Source organism: Aythya fuligula, chromosome 16 (genome assembly GCF_009819795.1).
Source record: "Aythya fuligula isolate bAytFul2 chromosome 16, bAytFul2.pri, whole genome shotgun sequence".
NCBI classification, from domain to species: domain Eukaryota; kingdom Metazoa; phylum Chordata; class Aves; order Anseriformes; family Anatidae; genus Aythya; species Aythya fuligula.
The window spans coordinates 14,804,731-14,830,206 of NC_045574.1; the positions used below are offsets into that span (position 1 = coordinate 14,804,731).

The window sequence follows — 25,476 nt, forward strand, 5'->3', positions numbered from 1 at the left end:
TCTGTTTAATGGGATATAATTTCCCAAGCCATCTCCATACCCTTATCATATCTCTTCCTTTCCCTGGGAGACAAGAGAGGAAAAACAGTTCTGAGCCCAAGGACACAGCTGTTCTCACAAGTGTCTAGACACAAAGACTGCTTTGTAGCATGTATCAGTGGGACCTCTTCAAGTAAAGCAAACATTCTGACTTAAAATTACAAAGTTATTGCGTGGGAGCATCTTCCATCCTGAAAGATGAATGAGCTGTGATGCATCAGTAGGAGCATGGACTGATGCCCACAAAAGTCAGGGAGGATTTCTCCAAAAGTGGTAGTGGAAGCCTCTATGTCATTCGCAGTTAGCTTCTAGTGCAGTGACAGCAATTATTTCACAGGTCACACAGATGCAGCTGCTTGCCTCAGAGGTCTGTTCTAGGAAAGAGCTTAGCAGACAGGTTTTTTTTTAAGCATTACAGATAAGTACACCTACCTGGTACTGTCAAATGATTTCCTGGGCGCCTGGTGAGCTCAGCAGGCAAGCACGGTCAAACCTATTGTTGAATTGCTTTGGTGTGTCCTCCGTGCTGCAGCATGACCGCATTGAAAGAATTCGGCTTGATCAGCTGACAGGTGCAAGATAAATATCTTGCTGTGCAAGCATGACCTGGACGTGTATCTCCCTGATCGCGTACCGTATACGGTTCCTTTACATGAACAGCAAAAGAAATGGAACGCTGTGAAGTCAGCTGGGGTTTTTGGTTCCATCTGCTCTGTGTGGCCATAAATGGCTGCATAAGGCCACTGATGACTTCCTCCTCCAGCTGACTTTATTGCTGCTTTAGTCTGTAGAAGCAGGTCTGTACAGCTAGTGATGCAGCGGTACAGACCCAAGGAACAGGAACAAATTAATTTGAAAAAGAGCATTCGGAAAAGGAATGGTACTCGGTGCGTAAGCACTGCTAAAAGAAAATCCCCTTGAGGTAGTCAAAGATGGTATGCTGATACCAATTTTGTATTCTGATGAGTAATTTAAAGGTAATTCATCACATTTTAGAATAACGCCTTATTTAATTCCTTAATGCAGCACAGACTTTTATTTAAAATGCTTTTGCATTACAAGTCCCCTCCAAAACCTCCGAGCTATGCCAAGATATTTGTAAGCAGATCAGTTTTTGTAAACTGTTTGTCAGATTTTGGATGCTTTTGAGATGGGCCTGTTTGGACCATACCCATTACCAGCAATTCATTTCTCTGAAGAGTTGTTTTATATTCTGAAGGTGAAACAGATTCATCCCAGCAATCGCTCTTTCCTTTAACATGCTTTGTTAAAGGAAATGCATACACTGAGATAAAGCTAACTGGCTAATTACCGTGGTAGTTACTCCACTTGCCTTATTTGAACGCTGCAGGAAGATTAATTTTCTGCCACCCCTCTGGAATTTCCCTACTAAGCAAATATTTACTAGCTGTTAGCAGCAGAACGCAAGAATGTTCCTTTAAAACAAAGAGCAAAAAAAAAACAACCACCAAACACAATGTTTTTGAGAACTCTGAATCATAGCGCTACCCATGTGGTGGCAATTCCAGCTCCATTTGGAACCGATGAAAGATGAGGACTAGCTGGGTTAGAGCTCCTTCTTGCTGGTCCTAGCTAATCCCTTCCCAGTGCAAGGCAGCAGCAGTGTGTTAGCCTTGCTTCAGCGGCCTGATGTGTGGTTTTCTTCTGGGTTATGCAGATGCCGGGTCTCCCCCCCCTTGCCACGTCATCCCGTCCTGCAGAACCGGCGGAAACACCAGGACAAAGCAGCCATAGCTTCAAGCTAAATCCATCCTTTTCTTGAAGGCTCTGGCCAGCACCAGCTATTACAGAGCACACTGCAGAAGCAACACAAAGACATTTATGGGGGGTATGTTGCCCCAGGCCATATTTTCTCCTTTTTTTACTAAAATGAAAACAGCCTGTAATACTGGAGTGGACTTAATATCCTTCCGAGTGCTCCAGAGTGGTTTTATTCCTAATTTAGCTATTGTCTTCTCTTCCTAACCATCTACTTCTGTACTGCTGACGTGTCCTGTAACATCACTCCTACACGTCTAGCACGTCCACCAGTTCAGCTAGGGTAAGGATCTGCCTTTCCACATTACCGATAGTGATCTCAAACAAAAGGATTTTTTAATGAGTCTGGAAGCTTCTTTCTCCTTAGCAATGGTGCTGTAGATGGATGGGAGACTGCTGGGTTAGTCGTGAGTTCCAGAAGAATGTGCTTGTAAATAACTTTGAGGTTAGCGTAGTTGTTTATAACCCCCCACCCCCACCCCCCCATTGTGGGTTTACAGTTAAAACAGTCCTCGGCTAAAATCCTAGATCAAAGTTCCTAAAAGGTTCTGACTTGATTTAGGCATTTCACTTGTTGAATCAGGATCATGGGACTTCGCTGCTGGCAAGCGTTATGCAAGGAGGGAACCTCTAAAGGGATCTGCTAGGAAAAGCAAAGAGTGGAACTGTCACTGGTCTTCATCATTGTCCCTTCAAATAATCAGTTAAATAAATCCGATTAACACAGATGGCATCTGACTGGCAGCCACAGGCAGCGGTGCCCAGGCGTAGAGGGAAGCGGGTTCTGCCTCTGCCTGCAGCTGCCTTTATCAGCTTTTCCCCCAAAAAGCACAGAGTTTGCCTTCAGTCTTGGGCCCGTTTTCAGAGACTGAAAGAAGCGCCCCCAAGGATTTGTCTACAGGTTTCCCCAAAACAACCTGGAGAAGTGACAAACAAAAAAACTTGGCTGGACTGACCCTGCCACGGAGGCAGGGTGTAGACTGGATGCCCTCCCTAACTCCTTTCTGGCACAGTTTGCTGTTAAAATCTGGCTCGAGTTTGTCTCCAGGGAGATAAGAGGCAGTGGAGAGCTCTTCTCAGGATAAAGAATGCCAGAGGAAACTACAGCAGGTGCTTTTTCACACTGGGAACTTGTAATTAACTTACTTGAAGTTGGAAATCCCAAGCGAGACATTCCTGGTATATAACATACATGTTGCTTTGTTTGCGGGACCTCAGGCATTTCCTGCAGCATCGCCCCTCAGTTTTGCTTCTTGTGCTTCTGAACTACGTCAAAGAGTTGTTTTACTGCTCCTCTGGTAAAACCAGCTTCCGTGACAGCTACTGGGGGCTTTCCATTAGTTTCTGTAGACATTCTTAGGCTTTTTTTGTTTGTTTTCTTTCTGTATCCAGAACAAGTTCACAAGAATGTAGCCCCAGCCCCCTGCTTTCATACCATTTCATCTGCACAGCTTAAATCTAATCGCGAGAGTCTTCACCCGTGACACTCCTTACCTCAGAAGCGAGTGCAAATTACATTTTCTGATGAAAGCAACTCAGTACTAAAGTAATTGGAACCTCATGTAGGAAAATGACTGAGGACTGGCGCACTGAACTTGGACAGAGAGTGCAGTTTGCAACGTCACTGGGGAAAAAGTGACCCACATTTCTTCCGTAAGCTGGGTTCTTATCAGACAAGAATGAGGAGGATTTGCAATGACTTACTCGGTTGTGGAATTCTGCCTGACATTTATTTTTAAACAAACAAACAAACAAAAAAAGCACACTTTCTGGGCTTAGAAGGAATCTCCTCGTTCCTAGTCAGTTGTGCTGTCTTTCCTTAAAGCTGAAGGTTGCTGATTCAGAACAAACCCCACGTTACCCCCATCTTTTTTTTTTTCAAGGATGTCAGGAACACAGGAGGAACCGACGCCTTTGCAGCAGCTTCCCCTTCCCCACAACCCAGTTTGCACATGCCACCAACTAGTAAGTGTGAAGATGAGGCAGCAGATCTATCTGCTTCAGAAGTCACGGGTTGGCAAAATTCTTTCCTTAAAACAAAATCCTTGCTGGAAGAACGTGTGACCTTACCAACACTCCCAGCTCGTGAGTAATGCCATCGCTCGGTGCATGGCCATAGATGGCACTGGCTTTGTGAAGCCATTCAGGAGCTTACAGCTTGCACGTCTCCCTCCATCCCTCTCCTGCTGCTTCCTATGGTTCCTGAAGCTCCTTACATTCTCCTCTGGTGTCTGATTTTCAGCAGCTACACGGGTGCTGCAGTGCTGCTGTTTTCCCCAGGGACAGCCCAGTGCTGTGAGTGGAAGCTCCAGCATGCCAGGCATACCTCCTTCACCCGGATGGATGGCAGGCTGCATATTTCATAGAGCCACAGATGGGTTTGGGTTGGCAGTGCCCTTAAAACCCACCCAGCTCCTGCCCCTGCCATGGACACGACCCCTCCACCAGCCCCGGCTGCCCCCAGCCCCATCCAGCCTGGCCGTGAGCACCCCCAGGGCTGGGACACCCCCAGCTCCTCTGGGCAGCCTGGGCTGGGGCCTCGCTACCCTCAGAGGGAAGAATCTCTTCCTTGTACCTCATCTAAAGCTGTCCTCTTTGGGTTTAACTGCTACCCCTTGTCCTATCGTTTATCTCCCCAATAAAAAGCCGTCTTCCACCTTTCCTGCAGCCCCTTCAGGCCTTGGCAGGCTGCTGTCAGGTCACCCCCAGGCTCCAGCACTGACTGATTTTTGTGGCCTGCCTTTTGTTTGGAGGCACTAATTCCACTTCAGTCCAGCCTGAAGAAGCCTATTTTCGTGTGCACTGTAAGGAGTGCTCCAAGGACAAACTGCATTCGCTGTAAGCTTCAGCGGGTCCTTCAGCATTTTCCTGAAGCAGAAACCTGCAGGGTTCCCTGTGCTCTGGTTCAGTTCCCAGCCAGGAACTCCTCTAAGTCCTCAGAAGTCAGCGAACCCGGCACTGCTGCTCCTGCTGATTTCCTTCAGCACTATTTTTGGAGTCACACGCTCCCAAAATACTGGGTGCTATAAAGGGGAATAAGGAATTTGTCGCCAGGAACAAGAGTTACAAGGAGCACCTCCTCACTGCCTCCCCGTTTAAGCAGTAGGATTCAGAGCAGCACAACAGCAGCCTCTGTGTTTCTCTCTGGGATTTATGGGGTTTATGGGGTGCCCCCATTCTGTGACCAAAACCCATTGCTCGTTGCTTTTGTGCCCAGGGAACAGCCAGGTCTTATCCTGCCCTGGTGAAGGACCGCGCTCCTCTGACACTGAGCAAGGCTCGGTTTTAGGTCTCGTATTTGAGGCTGTGTGCAACACCCACATCCAGCGGCCATCACGCTTTTGGCAGCAAGCCTGGATTTCTGGATTTTCACTGGATTTCACCTCCTGCAGAGGGAGCAAAGGCGGCTGGGCACCTGTGGCAGGGCTGAAAGCACCGAGCGCCCGCAGCCTCGTCTGCTGAAGGATGAAGCGCTCCCCAGCCCGCACCCACGTTGTCAGAGCAGTGGAAATTTTGACAGCTCATCTCTGTGCCATGAGAAGAGGCAGGATCACAAGATATTCCATGCCCCAGCCTGGGAAAGACTTAATAAGCAGATGAGTGCTGCTGCTGTATCAGAGGGCAGGGGATCTCAGAGGAGAGGTGCTGAGTCACGGGCTGGGCGGCTGGTGCGTTGGTGTCACTCTCAGCGCCTGACACAAAACCGAGGGGAGGAAGGATTTGTTTTGGATCCCGTCAGGTCGGATCTGTTCCTTGAGGCTCAAGAGTTGCGAAGTGGGGAATGCACACAGGCTATTCTTATCTGCCGAGTTCCCCAATGAGATATTCCTCCATTTGCTTCTGGGAAGGCCAGGCAAAGTCCAATAACACCTACAAACCTCCAGCGTCGCGGAAGGAAGTAGGGACAGAAATAGAAACCAGCATCGGGGAATCTGCTCGATTCCCTGATCACACCACATCACAGCGTGTCGCTGAGGCTGGGCTGACTTCTCCAAACCTTAACCTAGACTTTGGAGCTGAGAACACCCTGCAGCCCGCGAGCCTGAGAGCAGCAGCACGCCGGCCGCCCGGCGCACATCCCGCTGACCTCATGCGCTTGCAGAGATAGCTGGGAAGTCATCCTTCCCTGCGCTTCCATAGAAAAATGACCAAGTCTCCCGGCTCAACTCCCCTGGCTCACAGCTAAGTCACGGCACAGCTGGAGGTCCGCTATGGCCAGAGCAGCTGGGAAAGCCCCAAAATGAGCTGGGGGTCACAGCTGGCATGGGGTGGGCGCAGGACCGGCACACAGCGGTGCAAGGGCCGGCAGCAGGGCGATGCCAGCTCGCTGGCTCGTGGTGCTGCTTAGTCACGTAACACTGGGCTCCCTGGTGTGGTGCAAGCTGGAAAATGCCAATGTTTTTAAAGGCTGAGCAAATAATGGCTTTGGGAAGACCCCTGTTTTGTGTTGACCTGGAATGCAGTGTATGAAGCGTTTGTGGTTCTAAGCAGCGAGGGTGTTGTGTAAGGATGTTGTAGCTGTAGTCATTCCAAGCTTTCTGAGCATGTTTCCCAGAAAACTGATGTAAGCTAAAGGGCATCAGAAGGCTTACTAATGTATTCTGTTTTCATTCAAGCTAAGAGGAGACAGTGCCCAGACCAAGACCTGAGTGTTACGAGCTAAGTACCTTGGGAACAAACAGGGGATCCAAACAATGGCTGAAAATACAAGGAATCTGCTTCAGATGTGACCCTGTTTGCTGGACAAATTCCTGTAAGTGACCTCTTCCAAAGCAAGAGGCTCTGTAAAGGACAATTGTACTCCCAGCACCCGCTTGGAAGCTCAGTGGAGATGAATGAGAGCCGCAGCACTGCACTCTGTAGCTGCTGCAAGAAACCAGATCCAAGGCTTCTTGAAAATAAACGTTACACAAATATTTCTTTAGCTCCCTTTTTAGCTATTGACTCACTGCTGCAGCACTGTCTGACCGAGTCTGCTGGGTATTAATACCCGCAAACGAACAGCTGAATCCACCTAGGGAGAGCGTGGATGAAAGAGAGTCACCTGTTCTTGATTTACACCGCAGCAGACAGCAAAAATTTTCTTTTTTGAAAAAGAAAGACAGACACAGATCCAAAGTGGGGACCCTTCAGCAATGCCTGTGAAGTCCTCAGGCTGCCCAAGTGCCTGAGCTTCTTTTTAGGGAGTAACATCAACATACCAAACTGTTTCCTTCTCATTAACTGCTTTCTCATTCTCATAAAAGGATTCCTCAGACAGGTTTCAGTTTTGGTCAACACAAGGCTAAAATTCTTGTTTCATTAAATAAAATATGAGGAAAAGCGAATAGGTGGTGGGGTTTGACCTGGCTCTGGCTGGCTGGGGTTTACAGGTATGGGGCTGGCTCCTGCCCTTTCCTGGGGGGCCCGTGGAGCCTGCTGCAGGGCTGCCTGGAGGCCTCAGCTCCGTCTGTCCGACCAGCCCAGGCTGGGAACAGCTCACAGTTGCTGTGCTGCCTCTCATTCAATCTTTGAGCCATCCCAGTTTCAGGAAGCTCCTTGAACACAAAGGGGAACAGAAGTTATAAAATGAAAAGGGAACGAAACTGGGGCAGAGGGATGAAGGGTGACCATGCGTGCCCGAGGCTGGTGGCACAGTGACCAAGGCGCTCACTGGTGACATGGGGAGATTGGTACAAGCAGGGATGATTCTTCTGCCTCTCCTGCTTGTTTTGAGACCACAAGATGAAAGCCATGGGAGGCTCAGACAGAAACAAGTGCAGGAAGATCTGCACCCACGCCATGGTCCTTGGGGTCTTGTTCTTTGGCACCTTGGTCCAGGTACCCTTGAGGAGCTCGGGCTGGTTGGTGCTGCACCCTCTGCTCTCCCTGCTCCTGCTCTGACACGGCCGATTCCTCCCCCCAACACACTGACCCTGTCCTCCTGCAGAGCTCGGTCCCACCATCAGGGCACAGCTCTGCAGAACCGCCAGGCACAGCGAGGGATGGGGCTCAGCAGGGAGAGCGTGGGCATGCAGCGGGTGATAACCATCAGGAGAAAAAACCCTACGATCAAAAGAAAAAAAAAAAAAAGATGCATACTTTTAAAAGAGATAAAATCAGTGCCTCTTGGGAATCACAGTGGGCAGATTCAGAGGAGCGTGGTGTGTGTCCACATGCCTCACATCCCCTCCCACGGGATCTGGGGAGCTCAGCGCACCGCACAGCAGCTCCAAGGGCTGAGCACATCCAGCAGGAGAGGATGCAGGGAGCAAGAAACCACCTCCATCAGAAGCAGAATGTGGGGAAATTGGCAGGCAGGAGAGTGACTTTAAGCAACCTGTGATGTGGTTGCAACCTCAGGGCCGGGGCCGGTTGGTGTCTGTTTTGACAAGCAGGATTACGAGCCTGCCCCACTCGCATTCCAGCTGCACACCTCCAGAATTCCCCCCGGGTTTCCGCTAGCACTCCCGGCCTCCCTCCCCAACGATGTCAGGATGGAGGCCAGCAGCGTGTGACCTCACTAGAAAAACTTCCACCGACTCCTTCAGCTAACATTAATCATTCACCCAGCCCCGTTCCAACCCCCCTGAGCGCCAGGCCAGCACACGCAGGGTGCTCCTCTTGCGTTGGAGCCGAGACGTGTTCGAGCCGCTCCTGCAGCGAGCAAGTAGGTTCCTGCAGCGGGGCTGCGGGCTCTGGGCCCGTGAGTCAGCGCCTCACCTGCCTGCGGCGGGACCACGAGCCTCAGCACCATCCCACGGGACGTGTTTTGTGTTTTTTTTTTTTTTTTTTTTTCCTGTTTTAACAGTATCGGGTGATAGGGAAGCCCTGCTCGGAGGACGGCACGGCCTCGGGGCTCTTATGGAGTGCTCACGGTGTTTGGGGAAATTGTCTTCTGTGTGCTAAATATCTGAGTCATCCCTGGGGGAGAGCTATGGCCACACTTAAATGTTACCATGTACTCATCCTTGGCCACAGCTTATGAGGAAAACAGTCATTTAAATTACCAGGAAGAAGAGCGCGCCCGCTGCCGACGGTTCCTCTTCTCTCTCTGGGCTTTGGAAACTTCAGTGAAAACCAGAGGGGGGTTTTATCCTCTGCGTTATTTCACCTTTGTGAGTAATTACATTTATGGTTAGGTCCTCACGGGGTCCGTGCCTGGTGGTGGGCAGCAGGAAACTGGTGTTACCCGGGCGTGCGGGGAGTGCCACCCGCTGTGGCACCACAAAACTCGTGCAAGATTTTGCAACAAAGCAGATTTCCTGGAAACCGGCCCACATACACGTGCTGGTGTGTTTGGGCACTGTAGTAAAGGTCAGGATTTACCAGAAAAATCCCACGCCATCACGTTATCTCCGAGCCCACACGAGGGGACACTTCATCACGCAGCAGTTCTGACTAAATCAGCATGGGGCTCAGCGGGGAGGGCTCGCGCTTCCCATAAACAGCCTGGAAGCTGTCCCGGTGCCCCACACACGCTGCCTGCCTGGAAAATGTGCAAAGGGATGCTGCGGCCTCCACATGCTGGGCTGGCACAGCACCAGCCAGGTCAGGGCACCCCAATGGGGCAAGATCAACAATATCGGGGTGTTTGGAAGGTGGATGGGAAGAGCCAGAACCAGGCACCATACTCCTGAGCTGCCGAGTGCTGCAGGGCATCCCCTGCCTCTCCCAGCCCCTGGAGCGGGGTGGTGGGAATGGCAGCAGCTCACCGTCCTCAGGCTGCAGCCGTGGAGCAGCAGGGAACATGGTTTGGGGCCTCAGGGGCCATGGGGATGAGCGGGACGGCTCTCCTCGTGCACCTACACACGGGATTTTTGCAAGATTCCTGAGGTCTTGCAGCCCCCTGGGTGACAGCACGGCTACGAAAGCAGCTTCTGCATTTGCTCTATTGGAAAGGACAAAGAGTTTGTGCAGACAGAACAGTCCTGGTGTCCAAAAGAAAAAAAAAAAAAAAAAAAAAAAAAACAACAAAAACCAGACAACTCAGAAAAAAAAAGCCCAACTCTGTGCCAGCAGAAGGCCTGGGGCTGGACGTGGCTGGGGCCAAGCAGCTCGGCCTTCAAGCTGCTGGCGCCTGCTCCGAGCTGGCCTCGCACGGAGCCACGTCACGGCTGCGAGAAGCAGGAGCCCGGGGCCCGAGCTGGCTGCCCTCTGTGTGGCCGTGCAGCTGATAACCATTACCAGCTCGTTATCCCTCAGACGTCAAACACACCTTTCAGGAGGCCGGGGTGGTGAGGCCAGCGCAGGGAGGCCGTTCCCTGCCACCTCTGGGTGCACTGACATGCTGCTAAACCTCTGTGTCCCCACACAGGGAGCCCTGGGTGCCACCATGGCCTCCTTGCCTCTGCCCAGTGCCTTGACCACATGCCTGCTGCCATGGGCTTGGCAGGAGTCACACTTGGTGTCTGCACAGAAGAGCTGCAGCTGTGGGCAGCAGCAGGGAGGCCAAAATCCCCTCCCTATCCCTTCGGGCAACCTTCCCCTCGTGTGGGAAGCGTGGGGGCAGTCCCACCCAGCACATGTTTCAGGGCGCTTTGAACAGCTACGGGCCGGGGGCGAATTTTCTGCTTTTGAACCACAAACTATTCCTGGCAAGCGCTCAGCTGCAAAAGAGCCATAAAAAAAGCCAAACTTCTCGGAGGCGGAAGATGAAGGCTCTGTGTCATCGCTGTCACAGGGTGGGTCACCCTGACAGGGTCACCCTTGGTGACTTCCCTAAGCGACACCGCAAGGCTGAAGGAAGAGCCCCGCGGTCAGCAGGCATGCATGGGCCATTGTGGGGACAGACCTGGTTGTGTGGTGACACGGCCACGGTGACCTGAAAGGTGTGCTGGGTCCCGGCCCTGCTGGAGGTGCAAATCCTATTGTGGATGGCCCCGTTCTGTGTGCAGGGTCACTGCGTTTGCACTGCTGCTTTGCACCCATGGGTGTTTTATGCACACAGCTGCTCTTAGGGCAACACCATGCTGCGTGCAGTGGCTTTTTGTGTACACGGTCACTTTTTGTGAGAGGCTGGTGGTGTGTGACCAGGGGGTGAGGCACGGGCAGAGCCTGGGCAGGGGAAAGGCACTGCCTCTCCCCTCCAACCGAGGCCAGGAAAGGACTCCAGTGACAGAGAATCATGTAATAAAATAACTTCTTTGGTTTGTTTCTTTAGAAAACATCTCACATACAGTATAAAACCAGGTAGTTCAGAAATAAATTCAAAGCCAGCTGTACCACAGACTTGAGGTGTCTCTTCCACCCCCTGCGCCTCAAGCAGCCGACTGCTTTCTCAGAGCGTGACGAAAGCAAGTGAGTCCTCTGTGGGAAATACTGTTAAATAATTACATCACAAAACCAAAACCACACACTTTAAAGCTAAGCCAGAGAGTAGCCTGAAACAGAGGACCAGGCTCCTCCTCCAGAAAAATGACCCTGGTGGTGTTTGTCTTCGGATGAGCTGGGACCCCCCAGCTCGCCCCTCGCTCAGCTCTGTGCTGCATTTCAAGTTAGTTTTTGGAAAGAGTAATAAATTAACGAAGCCACAGTAAAACAACAACAACAAAAAGGGAGAAATTAAAAACAAAACAAAAACAAAAACCACCCTCAGAGTTCAGTCTGTGTTCTAATTAGAGGAGAGGAAGCGCTTCCGCACCTCCCTCTCTATTGCGTGCAGCTTGGTGGCCCGCAGCGCCTCGAGCAGCTCCTTGGTGACCGCGGGGTTCCCCTCCTTGAGGTGGGTGAGGAAGGCCCTGAATTTCTCCTGGATGAGTGCCTTTTTCTCTGACACCTCCTTCTTAAGCGAGCCGTCCAGGATGTGCTGCAGGCGCTTCAGCTTCTTCGGGGAAATGTTCTGGTACGCCACGAAGTCGATCATGGCTTGCTCGCAGTCCTCGTCTCCTGGAGCTGGGGGGTGAAAAACACCTGGAGGTTAGGGGGAAGGTGGCTGTGGGGCACCAGGAGAGCTGGCAGCAGAGTCCCAGCATGGCTGGGGTGGGAAGGGACCCCTGGGTGCTTCTGGTCCCACCCCTGCCCAAGTGAGGCCACCCAGAGCAGGGCACCCAGCATCACGTCCAGGTTGAAGATCTCCAAGGAGGGAGACTCCACAACCTCTCTGGGCAGCCTGTGTGGGGGCTCTGTCACCAGGTAGAAGCAAGGGACAAGCTGGCAGTGCCACCAAGCCTCTCCACGGGTGGCTGTCCTGACCTGGGCACAGTTCTGCAGCCCAGAGCCCGGCCAGGGGACCTGCTCCCAGCCCCCTTCCCAACCCCGGGAGGCTGCTCCAGAAAATGCAGACACCCAGAGCCACTGCACAGGGAGAAGAAGACCCAGTTCTGCGCCAGTGCAAACTGGGCACGGCATCACTGGTTGCATTTCATTATTCCAGCAACTGCCTTGCAGCAGACACACGCAAGTGCTTGCACGCTTTCCCCGCCGGGTGAACTCACCCGGGGAATGGGACCTGGAGGCACCACCCTGCTCCCGTTGCTCAGGGCTCTCCTCACCCTATAAATAGCTCCAAGCCTGCTCCAGACGTGGGTGCTGTTGCTCAAGGCAAGGCAGTGCACATGCTGCTCAAGCAGCTCTCCACCTGGCTGCCCCCCTCCCTCATTCCCTCGCTCAGTGCTCGCGCCGACGGTGGAGATTTCCCCCCGCTTGCTCCAGTGCAAGCCCAGGTGCTTGCGAGGGTGGCCAGGCGAAAACTGTGCCAGCTGCGGGGAGGGAGAGAGCTGGAAGAGGGGAGCTCCTCTCCCACGCCGCCTTGGCACAGCAGGAGCAGCTCCTGTATCATGGGAAAGGCTCGCTGGCACCTGCCTCAACCTCGTCTCCCTGTATATCAGCTGGGTGTTTGGGATGGGTTGGTGGGAATGGCATCCTGCCACCCCCCACCCACAATTCCAGACCCCCAAGATAGCTTGCATGTGAAAAGTCACTTAGATGAGGGTGCTCGCTCCCTGTACCCATGGGGTGCGTGTTATGGAGCAGCCCATCGCTCTTTCCCCCTCCTCTGCTATAACTGAAGGCTCCTGCCCCATCAGCAGCCTCCTCTGAGGCTCAGCACCACATCGTGGGATCACCGTGACCCAGCCCGCACGCGCCTCTCCTCTTTCATGCAACAGGCCAAAATCCAAGCCACGCTGCGGCTCTGCGGAGCCTTGTACTCTTGCTCCATTTGACACGCACGTGACAAGGGTCAGGCTGCAGTTACAGCTTCCTGGAAACAGCCCGAAAACCTGGCAGGAGGGCAGGGAGGTGACAGCAGCTCCACCGGCGCACCCTGTGTCCCGTGCCTGCTAACACAGCTGCCAGCAGCCGCCGCCAGGCAAATGACCGCCGCTGCTGCCCACGCGCTGCCATCCCTGGGTAGTGAAGTCACTGTCACAGCCCAGAGGGTTTCGCTGCCAACCCTTTGTTCCCGAGGAAGAGGAGCCTGCACGTGCGCCGGCTGAGCCGTGGCTGTTGCCTAAGCCCCACGCTCCGTCCTCACCTGAACCTGACCCGCGGCTCACCCCGGCCGGGAGGGAGGACGGGTTGTGTTTCGCGTCCTGTACTTGAATCACAGATCACTCTGTACTTTTACAGAAGGTACTTGGCCTCACTTTGCATCTATGTGGTAAAAGAAGCCAGGAATTTCACTCCCACCCTGTTCCTGGCATCTCCCCCTCCACCCACGGAGAACCGCTGCCAGCTCGGCCGGCCCCTGGCGCTCACCTGGCCCCTGGGTGCTGTTGCTCCTCCCGTGCGCCCTGCAGGAGGTGCAGAGGGTGTCGTGGTACTCGTTTCCCTGCACGTTGATCACCTTCCCCTGCTGAGCGCAGTCCTGGTGCGGCTGGCACGGCTCGGTGCTGGAGCTGGAGGAGAAGAAGCCGCGGGGGCACCTGCGGCACTGGGTGTCCTCAAAGGGGGTACCTGCGGGGGGACACGGGGACATCAGGAGGCGCCCCCAGACCATGCACTGGGGCACGAGGTGGAGCAAGGCAGAAGCACCTGAAGGAATGCAGCCAGCTGTGGGGCAAAGAGCAGTCAATGCTCGTCCCAACCATCCCCAGGCAGTGATGCCAAAGGGTTCGGCAGGTGCCGGGAGGAGACGATGTCCTGTCCGCTGCTGGAAGGGGCCACTGGCCTCGTGGGCCACCGCTGCCAGCTGGGGCAGCCGGGAGCTGGCTGCCAAAGCAGCCCTTTGATTCACTGCGGGCTGGGAGGCCGCTGGCCAAGTGAAAGTAAAAGTTGCTGAGAGCTCGAAGGCTCTGCTTGGTTTTGCAGCTCTGCAGTTTCCCAGGAAGGGCTCGGGGCCAGAGCCAGCGCCGCATCCCAAGGGCAGCAGCGTGCTCGTGGGATTGCGCCCAGGCTGCCCTCGTGCTGCTGGAGGGAACGGCCCGAATGGGGACAACATCAGTCCCCATTTGCACCTCCAACCATACAGCTAGTTAAGAGCAAGGCTTCTACCATGTCCCAACCACTGCTCTGGCTGCGAGAGATGTCCCAGGCAGCTGAGGTGATCCCAGCACGATTTGCAAATGGGAAATCCAAGAGAAGCGATGTCCCCAGAGGAACCCTGCCTGGACCACAGAAATCATCCAGCCCGAAGGCCAGCAAAGTCTGCCCACAGTTCTGGAGTCACCGCTCTGAAGTTGCAGGGTCCACGCTGACGTCCCCCTGCCCTGGTGTCCCCGGCCAGACAGGAGCACTCACAGCCCCAGCACTCGGCCTCCCTACACTGGATGCTCTGCCCTTCCTGCAGAGCCATAATTCCCCCCAGAGGAGGCCATTTGCAAACAAATTAATAGTAAATCATTAAAAATATTGCTTCTCCTCGAATGTCCCAGCCTGCTCACACGAGTCCTCAGACCCACAACCAGCCCTCCAGCCTAATCCGATGCATGAGGCAAAGGATTTTCCAGTGTTGTTTGGAGACCTAGGTCATCTCTGCTGAGTCACCACATTTTGTAACGCTGACGTCCTACAGAGAAAACTGAACCACAGAACTCAACCTTAATCACTGTCAGAAGACAACAGGTATTCTTTATCTAGCAGCCGAGCCCGCAGCTCTCCTGTGTCACACATGGAAGGACTCCAAAAGCCTCAGCTTCAAAGCATGAAGTAAGGCTCCTGCTTTTGCTGATCTTATTATGCTCGGTTGTGGTTTCCAGAGACCAGACACTGGTGACTCAGGGGAGAGTGAGAGGAAAACATATGCCTGCACGTAAATTGTATTTTTAGAAGGCATATACACAAGCAGATGAAGGCAACCAAGGGACCAGACAAACAATGGAAAAATAACTCCCCTAAAACACCATGACTCACACCTTGTCAGGGGATAGAATTGGAGATTTGCAAATCTCCCCTAGAAAGGATTGCAGTAAGACTCATGTAAGTGTCCTGGAACCTTTCCCATTGATCTATTTTGTGTTTTAAATGGAGCCCATCCAAATTACTCAATTAAAACCACAAAGCCCAGCTCCAGAACTGCATATGTCCACCAGCCCTGCCATTATATCATAAACAGCCCTTTTTAGTCCAGGTAATTAGCATTTCCAACTCCTCAGCTGCCCGCCAGCACGGGCCAAACAATAACAAACCAGCAGCAGCCACCAAAAGCTTTCCACCTGCTCGGAGCCCATGTGCCCGGGCAAGCTGCTGCGAGAGGAACCATGAATCACTTCCCAGAGCTGTCTGGGTCTGCCTGCGGCAGCAGGTGAAGCCAACAGCTCGGGATCACCACGTCCCTCCTAAATATGCTGCTGGGGTGTGCAGAGGAAGCAAGGGAAAGCAGAGGAAAGCCAAGCAAATCTCTCCCCAGAGCTGGCCACGAGCGGTTTCCTGCACCTGCAAGGACAGCGCTGCGCTGCTAAGCAAAAAGGAAGTGAAGCAAACTTCAGGGAATCACTGGCTGCTGGTTTTCTCCTTGTTTTTTATCTCCAGCAGTGATCTGGGCATGCATTAGGAGCCCTGCAAGCACGCACACGGCTGCAGTCATGCGAGGATACATACCTGGCTTCACGACGCCGGAGCCCGGAGGGCACTCGGAGTGCCTGATGCAGAACTCCATCTCCGAATAGTAGCCCTCCTGGCACTGGCACACTCTGTTGTGGGTGGCATTGCACTGCTGCACCTCCACCTGCTTCTCCTCGCAGATGACGTTGCAGTAGCGGCACTTCTCCAGGTAGTTCCAGTACTGGGTGTAGTGCAGCTCCGGGCAGGGCTCGCACTCCGTCTGCCTGTCCCTGGTGCAGTGCCGTGCCACGAAGGTCCCCGGCGGGCACTGCTGGCAGGTGAGCCTCTCGTTCGTCTCGGCGTCCCTCCACTGGTAGGTGGGTTGCAAGCCGGAGCTCAGCTCAGCCAGGAGAAGGAGGAGAGGGGCAAACACCCACTGCAACACAGCGAGGAGCTCTTGGCCTCTGCCCGTCCTCTGGCAGAGGCAGAAGCCACGAAGGCGCCCGCTGCGTCCCCACCGCTGTGAGCACCCCCGAAGCAGGGGCTCGCTCTCCCACCTGCTTCTCTCCCCAGCCCCCAAGGAAAGCAGCAGCGGGACCCGGAGCCCCCCCCACCATGCAGCCAGGGAGCTGAGCATCCTCCCCAGACACCTCCCAGCCCTCACCAGCCCCTTGCTGCCTCCCAGTACCACCAGCACCCGCAGCCCTCTCTCCTCCTCCTCTTCCCTCCAGGAAGCTCCCAGCTGCACGGGGCAAGGTCCAGGCTTTCCTCGGCAAGTCGGGAAGCAGCAGGGAGCTCCTCAAACCCCCGCGTGCCCGGAGCCTTCCCCCAAACCCAGCTTTGAGGGAGGGGCGGGGGGGGGGGACCCGGAGCCCCTTTCTCCCCCCCGTCCCTTCCCAAATCCCCCCCGGGGGCACCTTACCCGGAGCGGCCGCATCAGCCTCGGCGGGTGGGGGGCCAGCATAGCACCGGGGGCTTCCGAGCACCGCGACGAGAAACGGGGCCGTCAGAAAGGGGGCGGGGGGGGGGGGGGTGAAAATCTCCAGCGGTGGGCACGGGGGACAAGCGGCTGCCCGGGGGCTCCTCGGCTCTGCGGCACCGGCCCCGCCGCCCGCCTTTAAAGAGAGAAGAGGCTCGGCTGCGGGCTGCGGGCTGCCGGGACGCCCCCCCACCCCCCCTCCCGGTCCCCCTCCTCCCGGTCCTCCCCCGGCTGCGGGGGGTGTGGGGGGGGGGGGGGTTGGGACCCGGCACCGCCCCGGTCCCATCTCCACCGCCCCCGGTGCCGGTGCCGGCCCCATCCTTACCGCCCCGCCCGGCTCCGCTCCGGCTGGCGGGCAGCCCCTTATCGCCGCCCCAACGGGGAAGACCCCTCTTGCTCAACGGGAACGGCTGCACGGCCCCCCCACCCCACCCTGCTGGGATCCCGGTACCGGCACCGGCACCGGCACCTGCCTGCCCCCGGTCCCGGTCCCGGTCCTGGTCCCGGTCCCGGTCCGTCCGACGGCTCTGCGGGTCCCAGCAGCGTCCCCCTTCCCCCCCCCAGGAGCCCCCAGCCCTATTTACCTGCCCGAGCGAGGAAGCAGGTGGGGTTTGCTCAGCTGCAAAGCTCTCGGCGATAAGCGCAAGGCTTTGTTCTGGGTTTGCCGGGGGAACGGCAGGGAATTCCCCCGGGGACGCTGTGTTCCCGAGATGTAAATGTGGGAACGAATTCCCCCCCCTCCACCCCTTCCAGCTCCGCGGTTGCCGTCCCCACCGGGCTCCGGGTCCCCACCGGGCTCCGGGACCCCACCGGGCTCCGGGACCCCACCGGGCTCCGGGTCCCCACCGGGCTCCGGGTCCCCTCCGGGCTGAGCCCTCTGCCAGCCCCTCTCCGAGCCCTCACTTGCCTGCAGCGGGCTCACGGCTCGGGCTTTCCCCTCTCGGAGCTCTGCGGATGATAATCCAGCTCCCGCTGCGATGCTAAAAGCCGGGCTCTTGCAGGATTGCAGCCCCTAGCAGGGGAGCAGGTCAGCATCCCGGTGTCTCAGGGGTGGCACATCACCCTCCATTCCCCGACCCCAAGGATTTGGTGGCGGCTGAGCGCAGCCTTAGCAGTGCACAGCTTAGCAGAGCTACACTGGAGTGCTAAAGCTGTAGCCTGTTGGGCGCTGCTGCTGCTGCTGGAAAACATCAGAAGCGGTGGACTTTATCCTCCTGCCCTGCCTGGGAGGCGAGAGAGCACCACCACAAGTGCTCCAGGTGCTGACACCATGGAGCAGAAGCTCCCGGTCCCTCCACTGCTTGAATCCCCTCAAACTGACAAGCACAGGGGGAAGCAAAGCGTGGCCTTGGCCTTCTCGGTGCTGTGCACCAAGGGTGCCCCTCGTTGTGCCCCCACAAAGCACAGCGAGCTCCGTCCTGGAAGCCTGCCTTCCCCTTTCCCCTCAGACACCTTCTCTCCTACCAGGAAAGGCTGCGAAGAGGAAGGGCAAAGCCGCCGGTGATGGCAGACAGCTACTTCAGAAAAAGGTGAGCTTTTTCCCTCCTTTTTAAACTTTCCACCCAATTCAAACACACAAAGCACATCCTAAGGCACAGAGACTCACTGGGGAAGTCTGACATTTCCGTGTTGTGCCCCTTGTAGTGGCACAGTTGCCCCCTATCCTCCTCCCCTGCCCACCCCTCAGGACTCCAGCTCTCAATTGGGACCCCCGTGGCCTCCTTGCGGATGCTGCGGGACCCCCCCAGGACCCTCATCATGCAGCCCCCCTGTCCTTCTGTCCTTCCCACTGTGGGCTCAGCAGCTTTAACAATCCCTGGGTGTCTCCAAGAGGGGCCCAGCACCACCCGTACCACCTCTGTGACAGTGACAGGGAGGGCAGCGAGCCACCAGCCGCCTCGCTCAAAAGCGTGTCCTAAAACACCGAGCAGTCTGCGAGCACGGTTGCTTAACGCCCAACCATCTCCATGGGGAGACAACGAAGGGGCTAAAACATCCTCCCGGCGGCCGTTTTCTGTGGAATTCCTGTTTATAGACTCGCTGCTCCCAGGTCAGGGCTGATGTCTGTGGAGAGGCCTGGAGCCTTCTCTGCAGCGCTCGGTACCACGCCTGCCCCACGCTGGGGCTCTGAACCCATTTCCCACCATTGTCTCAGCTGCTGTGAGGAATTCCACTCAGGAATAGGGCTTGTTTACAGAAGCAGCCCAACGCTCTCAAAATAGGCTTCTCCAACATCTGTCACAATCTGTATTTTTCTCAAGCACCTCCCGTTTCCATAGATATCCTCTGCGGTGTCACATAGCCAGCGCCACTCAGCATTTCTGAGCATCAAAGCCCAGATATTCCACAGAATCGCAGAAAAAAAAAAAAAAAAAAAGCTCGGAAAGTTTTGTACTCCGCCTTGTGCCAGGAGGGCCAACGCCACTGCCAAGGGTTACAGCTTTAGAGTCGCGTTACCCAAATGACACCTACAGGTCTGAAATGCAATCCTACAGAGGAGCATCTGCTACTTCTGCAAGTGCTGGGCTCCTTCTGTCCCTGCCTGGACACGTTTACACACAGACACGTCCAGAAGGTGCACTAAGGAGTTGCTTGTGCTGCATCTAACCCAGGTGTACGTGGTTTGAGGGGAGCTAATCTAACTAATATCATATAAGCCCCATAACGCCCTCTTCCCCCACCAGTAGCCCAAAGAAGGAGGCAGAATTTGACCCTCAGAGGCTCTCCAAGCAGGTGTTCGGCAAGAGCCAAAACTGCATCACGTACGCTGCCCCCAAAAAGCAAACGCGGAGCTGCTGAAGCACACCGGGGCATTAAGGGGTCACAGTGTGGAAGTCGGAGGATGTTGGGGTTTTGCTCCTCAGGAGCCAGCAGCCCAATGTGTTTTCAACTCATTACAGAGATTTCACCACATTTGAGCATTCACCTTCTGTAACCCCAAAACTGATGTTTTGGGATAGAGGCAAGAGCTGTCCCCGACCTAGCTCTCAGCTCCTGCACTCCTCTCCTGGGTGCTGAAGCCGCTCGGGTTTCGCTCCTAATGCAGCAAAAGATCAAACCTACAAGGGCTAACCCACAATCTACGAAACAAACCAAAACAAACTAGCTTATGATTACCTGGGAAGAGAAGCAAACTCCAACATTCAGAAGGAATCTAAAGCTCCTTCCAGCAGGATCAGCTTCTACCCAGCCCGGCTGCAGAAAAAGCCGCGGCCAAGCTTCCAGCCTAACTCCAGCGAGAGTCAGAGGGCTCAACATTTAGGGCAGGAAGCGCCGTTCGGTGAGAGCACCACGTGCCGTGGGCTGTGCTCGTGTGCAGTCTGCCCAGAACAGTGATGTGCCTGTCAGGGAACATGCTACAGCTGGGTTTAATTTTACTGCGGGTTTATCTCAGGCACGTGTAGTGCCCCAAAGGAATCCCAGCGATTTCTAACGCCGTTTGAAATAGTCTCCGAGCTACGGGCTATGGGGGCTCTGCTTCGTTAGTGTGTAGCATCTCAGCAGTTCCGTGTGTCAATTAATTTCAGATTTCACTAGTTTGGCTCAAGCACGGGGTCCCACAGTACAGGTTAGCCAGCAGGAGAAGCGAGACCTCCATCTGAGCACAGCCTGGTATTTCAAAGTGCAGCAGCATTTCCCTCGCGTTTCCTTTTCTGGTGGCCAGAAAGCTGAGCTCAATTTTCCTGCCATGGATTTCATGTGGTTCCTTGGCTTAACATCTGCCCTCTTGCTGACACATCTGGACTTTTCCAAGAAGCTGCAACAGAAAACGGATCACTTGGGCTTTTGCAAACTTATGAGCTGGTTGAAATGATGAAGAGTCACACCGCAGCGCTTGTAGAGGGATTACTCAAAATAGTTTGAATGGCTTTGTTTCTTGCGCTGCCTCCCTCGGCACGCTGCCCAGATTAGAAAAAGGCCACGTTAACACCCTGTGCCACGCTGCTGGTGATGAAGCAGAGTGATAAGCTGCTCACAGCTGTCACTGGGATGTGAGCAAGTCGCTGGAGGTGGCAGGTCTGGGGTGGCACGCTATGGGAGTCCCCGTGTGCCATGTGCTGGATGCAGCACGCCTGCAAACAGAAAATAATCTGCTTCTCGCCATACCACGAGGCAGCACCACCATTTCTTTCTGTTTGGAATTTAATAATGGCAAAAATGTGCCAGATGGATTTTCTTAGAGAAGGGAACACCATGGCCAGGGGGCAGAAATGGCTTCTCCAGGCAATCTCTTCCTGCCAGGGGGACAAGAGTTTGGTGAAACAAGGACCTCCAGCTGCTTGTTCTCTGTCCCTTCTTTTGCTTGACCAAGGAACCTCTGAGAAGGGCTCTGTGGGATCGCTGCCCGAGCAGGGGAAAGCTCAGCTCTGCTCAGCCCTGCCTTCCTGACCCGAGGAAATATTTTATAAAATACAGCATCATGCTCTCATGGGCTTGGCTTCATCCGTGTGTCGTTTCACACGTTTGAGAGCTGCAGGACGTGCAGAAGCATTGGTTTTTGTAACTGCTCTTGCAAAATTGGGTTTCTTGCTAATATTCAGAGAAAAGCCTGGAAAGCAAGGAAATGCCTCACTCTCTGTAAGTAGCCACTTACCAAAGCAAGAATACAGTTAATCTCTTTCCTAATGAGCTGGTTGTTTTGTTTCTGTTCTGAATTCTTTCAGCTTGATTTAGGAAAAAGTGTGTGTGAGGTGGGGGGTTTCAGTGACACACCACTAAAATTGAGGACAGCTATATAGTCATAGCACTGCAAGGCAGGGGCAATGAAGAGATAAATATCTACTTCCTTCATGATGTGTAACTCTTATGTCACTTGCTTCCCAAAACCCGAAAGGAGTGCCCAGCATAGGTTTTCCTTTCCACGAACAGTCAGTGGTTTGCATCAGTTCCTCTCACCATATATTAATGTGGATATTTTAGTAACCAGTCCTGTTTTCACTTTCTGGACATTATCAAATAAGGTACTAGCTCTGTCTCTTCTCGTAAATTCAACTTGTTTCAAGATGACAAGGGACTGCTCCCTGACCCTTGCAGCACATCCTGACAGCTGGTTCCTGGAGACCCTGCTCTACAAGGGGCCAGGGGAAGCAGGGATCTCAGGGGAGGAAGCAGCACTAAGCACGTGTAGGAGGACCACGCTGGGGTCATGGAAGATTCAAACTGACAGAACTGTTAAGTTCTGCTGTTAAAATATTAAATAGTGAGCAGATAAACTGCAGATGAGGACAAGCCCATGAGGGAGGGCTGCTCTCACATCATTGTTACACGTGTTACATTCCTCTGTCCTGCCTGCAAGAAGGCAGCAGCACAAAACCAGACTTGAGAAGCTGGTGCAATGCAATTCCCACGACACAAGAAAGCAGCTGAGATTCATAGCTCTGGTCGCCACTGAACACTTGCATGCCTCTCCTGTGCTGTGGTTTCCCTCCAGTGGCATAAGCAGTAAGTTGCAGTTCTCCCAGAGGTGGTTTTTGGAGAGTAGACAAAGCACTGAGCTATCTTATTTAATAATTTCGTACTGGTTGCAGCTCCCAGGTTTCACTCACCTCCTATTCCGCTGCTTGCCCAGGCCTAGAGCACATACATGCACTGAGACAGGAATCCAAAAAGAAGTTGCTGGGACCTGCTCAGAAGCAGCTAAGGGGGTTGCAAAGCTGCTGAGAGCAAAACATTAGCATTGACCCAGTCTGCTTTTCCTGAGTCTTTTGTTTTGTTTAAAAAACAAAACAAAACAAAACAAAACAAAACACACACACACTCCTGTAATACAATAGTTATTGCTATACTTGTTAAAAACTGAGTCCTTTTAAAGGACAAGAGATCAGCATTACTGCCTTCTTGACACCGTATCTCCAAATCTTTTTCGGTTCATTTTTACCAAATTATATATAAACACAGAAATCCTGCAGGTTGATATTTGCTGTAATTTTTCCCACTTACATTTGGAATCTTGGAAGTTTTTGTTAAAATATGGCTCACCTTTCAGTTTTAAGATATCAACTATTTACGTTAATTTTCCAAAATTCCATTGGTATGAAATCTGCCTACAGGCTGAGGAAAACTTACTTACAGGGGCACTGAGACTCTGCTGCCATTGTTCTTCTGTGTGGTAAAACAAATTTAAAAAAAAAAAAACACAACAGAAACAAAAACAACCAAGACATGAAATGGTTTTATTTATAGTTTAATTAAAAGAAGCTACTGATACATTTTTTAAAAAAAGTTAACTACTTATTCCCACTACTCACAGAGAGTGGAAGTATCAAGGATTTTTTTTCTCATCCAACTTAATTTATTTTGAAGATTAAAACCAGGTAGTTCGTTTTTCTTCTTGGAAGGTAAAGGTCAAATAACACAGGCCTGACACTAGTATCAGTACTACGCATAAAACAAAACCTCCGTAGAAGCATATTTCCAAAAAATTCCAGCACTATGGAAGGAAGTCGGGCTTTGGGATGCACCGCGGGCACAGGGGAGCATCTCTGTTGACTATCCAACCACTGGAATTTGTTTTAAAACAAAATCTTCCTTTCTGTATTTTCTGCTATTGGGAGACAGCAGCTGCTGATGAACACCAACAGAATGTGATTCACTTCTTCTAGGAACGCCACTGTGGTAAGTCTGGGTAGTCTGGCCTCTGGCCTGGTAATGTAGCCAGCTCAATTCCACTGTAGTACTCTTGTAGGCTTTTTCCAGGAATTGGTATTACCTGAAGGGGCCAACTGATGACAGCCTCCTCCAAGACATAAAATTTAGTCTAAGAGAAGACACAATAGAATTTACAGGCTAAAATACATTATTTACCATCTTAGTTCCAGCAGAGGACGATACTGCTTTGTCTTCTGCCAGTGGTAAGAGAGATGGAGAACTTTCAGACTTGATCAGATTGTAGGAAATATTACACATCTTGGTGCGCAGCCTGTAATCCAGACTCCAGGATCAAACATATTTAAAAGAACCTTCATCCAGCTTGCTTTCGGCTTCAGACTCAGAGCCCGGTCATTTATTCCTGCTGAGCAGTATTTGCCGTTTCTGCTGGTGAGATTATAACCAGAAGAAAGCTTGGGTTAATCGCTTCTTCTTCACATCACTCAGGCATTGCGGGCACCTCTTAATCTACGAAAGTAAATGAACAAAATGCCTAGATTATATATTAACTTTCTGTCAAGTTTGCAATTGCCCAATATGAGATACAAGCCGTGATAGTCATTTGATAGTCCTTACGATACTGTATCTGCTATTTTTAGATGCAGTATTACCACTCAGCCACTTATTTGATTGCTAGTCATAAATGGAGGAAAACAAAAAAGCTGTTCAGTGAAGTAGCAACAAATTTTAGAGCAGTTGTCCCAGATTAATTACAGCTGCAACATACCTGGAAAACTAAGATACAGGAATAAGGAAACACAGAACCTGCAAGAGCTGTTGTGAAGTACTTGTTACCAGTAAACCCTGTAAGATCGTGCACAAGTTCCTTGAACTCCTGCTTCCTCTGGCACAGATGAGAAGGAAGTGGGCATACTAGGGTATCAGTGACACATGGGTTCAAGATTTTTGCAGACGTAAGAAATACATTTATTTCTTCATCCCACCACACATCTTTCTCATTGAACAGCAAGAGACTGGGTATGTGGCCAACCATTTCTTCACCCAGGTTTCAGTTTCTTTCTATACTAATCTTAAAATTGAAAATGCCTGGCCTTTAGCCATTTGGCCCATGAATAAACAACGTGTTTAAACATCGAAACACAGCAGTAGGCCTCTGCACAGAAATCTAAAACCAAATGAAGCGTGTACTAGCACACTCCACGTGATGCTTTCCCTAACACATTGACAATTACCTACCTCGCACCAGCACTAACCTCTAATGCCTCTCCAGCTGCAGTGACTTCTGTCTGCTCCTCCAAAAGCTTTGGATATATTCCAAAACTTGTTCACTGCACTAAGCTGTTTCAATACCATAAATTAGAAAAACAATTTGCAAAACCCAAGTCACTGCATTTTGAATGACAGTCTGTTAGTCACTTCCTCGCTAAGGCACTGAAGTGAATTTGAACTGAAGAAATATAGTGAGTAACTTGTCTAAGATGAGTTTGTAAATCCAGCCCAGTCAGTGTCGACAAGCCTCTGATACCATCGGATGAGAGCTCAGACTACAGACACAACCTGTCACAGAACCCCGCCACTGCCATGAATGAAGTTAATTGTCTGTACAATGAACCAATGTGTGGAAAGAAATGATGATGGAAGTATTATGAGAAGGTTTCTCTGTGTTTGGTTTCAGGTAAACACGGACCAATCTTCCCGTTTGCAACCCTGTGTTCTCCACTGAGCCATTTTTCCCTTTCTTCTACACAACTGGTAGAGAATACACTTTTGCCTGATTGCGAGGAGAAATGTTTATCTGCATTGGTCCTAAGGTAATACCCAAGGATATTTGGCTTTTCAGTAACCAAACTGCACTTGAGTCAAGTGCACTTCAGAAACAAGCTACTGTATACTGGTATATACCACTAAATTATCACTAGAATTATATTTCATGAGTAAGATGAGAAAAAGTGACAAGACCATATAGTTTAATGATTTATACAACAAAGACGCTAGAATGTCTCTCATGCTGAGCCGTGAGCGGTGCTTGAACTTTAGAACAAAAGGCCTCAGCTGGTGAAAAGATGCTTCTTACACCCCCCCCCCACAGAACAGTTTGTTGTTCAGAGCAAGAAAAACCTTATCAGAAATGCAGATTTTGATTTATGTGGTCTACAGAGGAGGCAGGT

General features: G+C 52.5%; 2 protein-coding genes across 2 annotated transcripts in view; both read right to left on the minus strand.

The window, feature by feature from the left end:
* Positions 1–10,949: 10,949 nt before the first annotated feature.
* On the minus strand, positions 10,950–23,605 carry TNFRSF6B (TNF receptor superfamily member 6b). Its single transcript, XM_032198550.1, has 4 exons — positions 23,504–23,605; positions 15,778–16,156; positions 13,498–13,695; positions 10,950–11,691 (listed from the first exon to the last, which is right to left on the minus strand). Exons 1-4 carry the CDS (start codon positions 23,603–23,605, stop codon positions 11,411–11,413), a joined length of 960 nt encoding a protein of 319 aa, XP_032054441.1. The 3' UTR covers positions 10,950–11,410.
* The window catches only part of RTEL1 (regulator of telomere elongation helicase 1), a 45,597-nt gene continuing 43,094 nt past the window's right edge, over positions 22,974–25,476 (minus strand). The window contains exon 36 of the mRNA XM_032198640.1: positions 22,974–23,815. Within this exon, the coding sequence (XP_032054531.1) occupies positions 23,744–23,815 (72 nt within the window). The 3' untranslated portion in view covers positions 22,974–23,743. The remainder of the gene's footprint in view (positions 23,816–25,476) is intronic.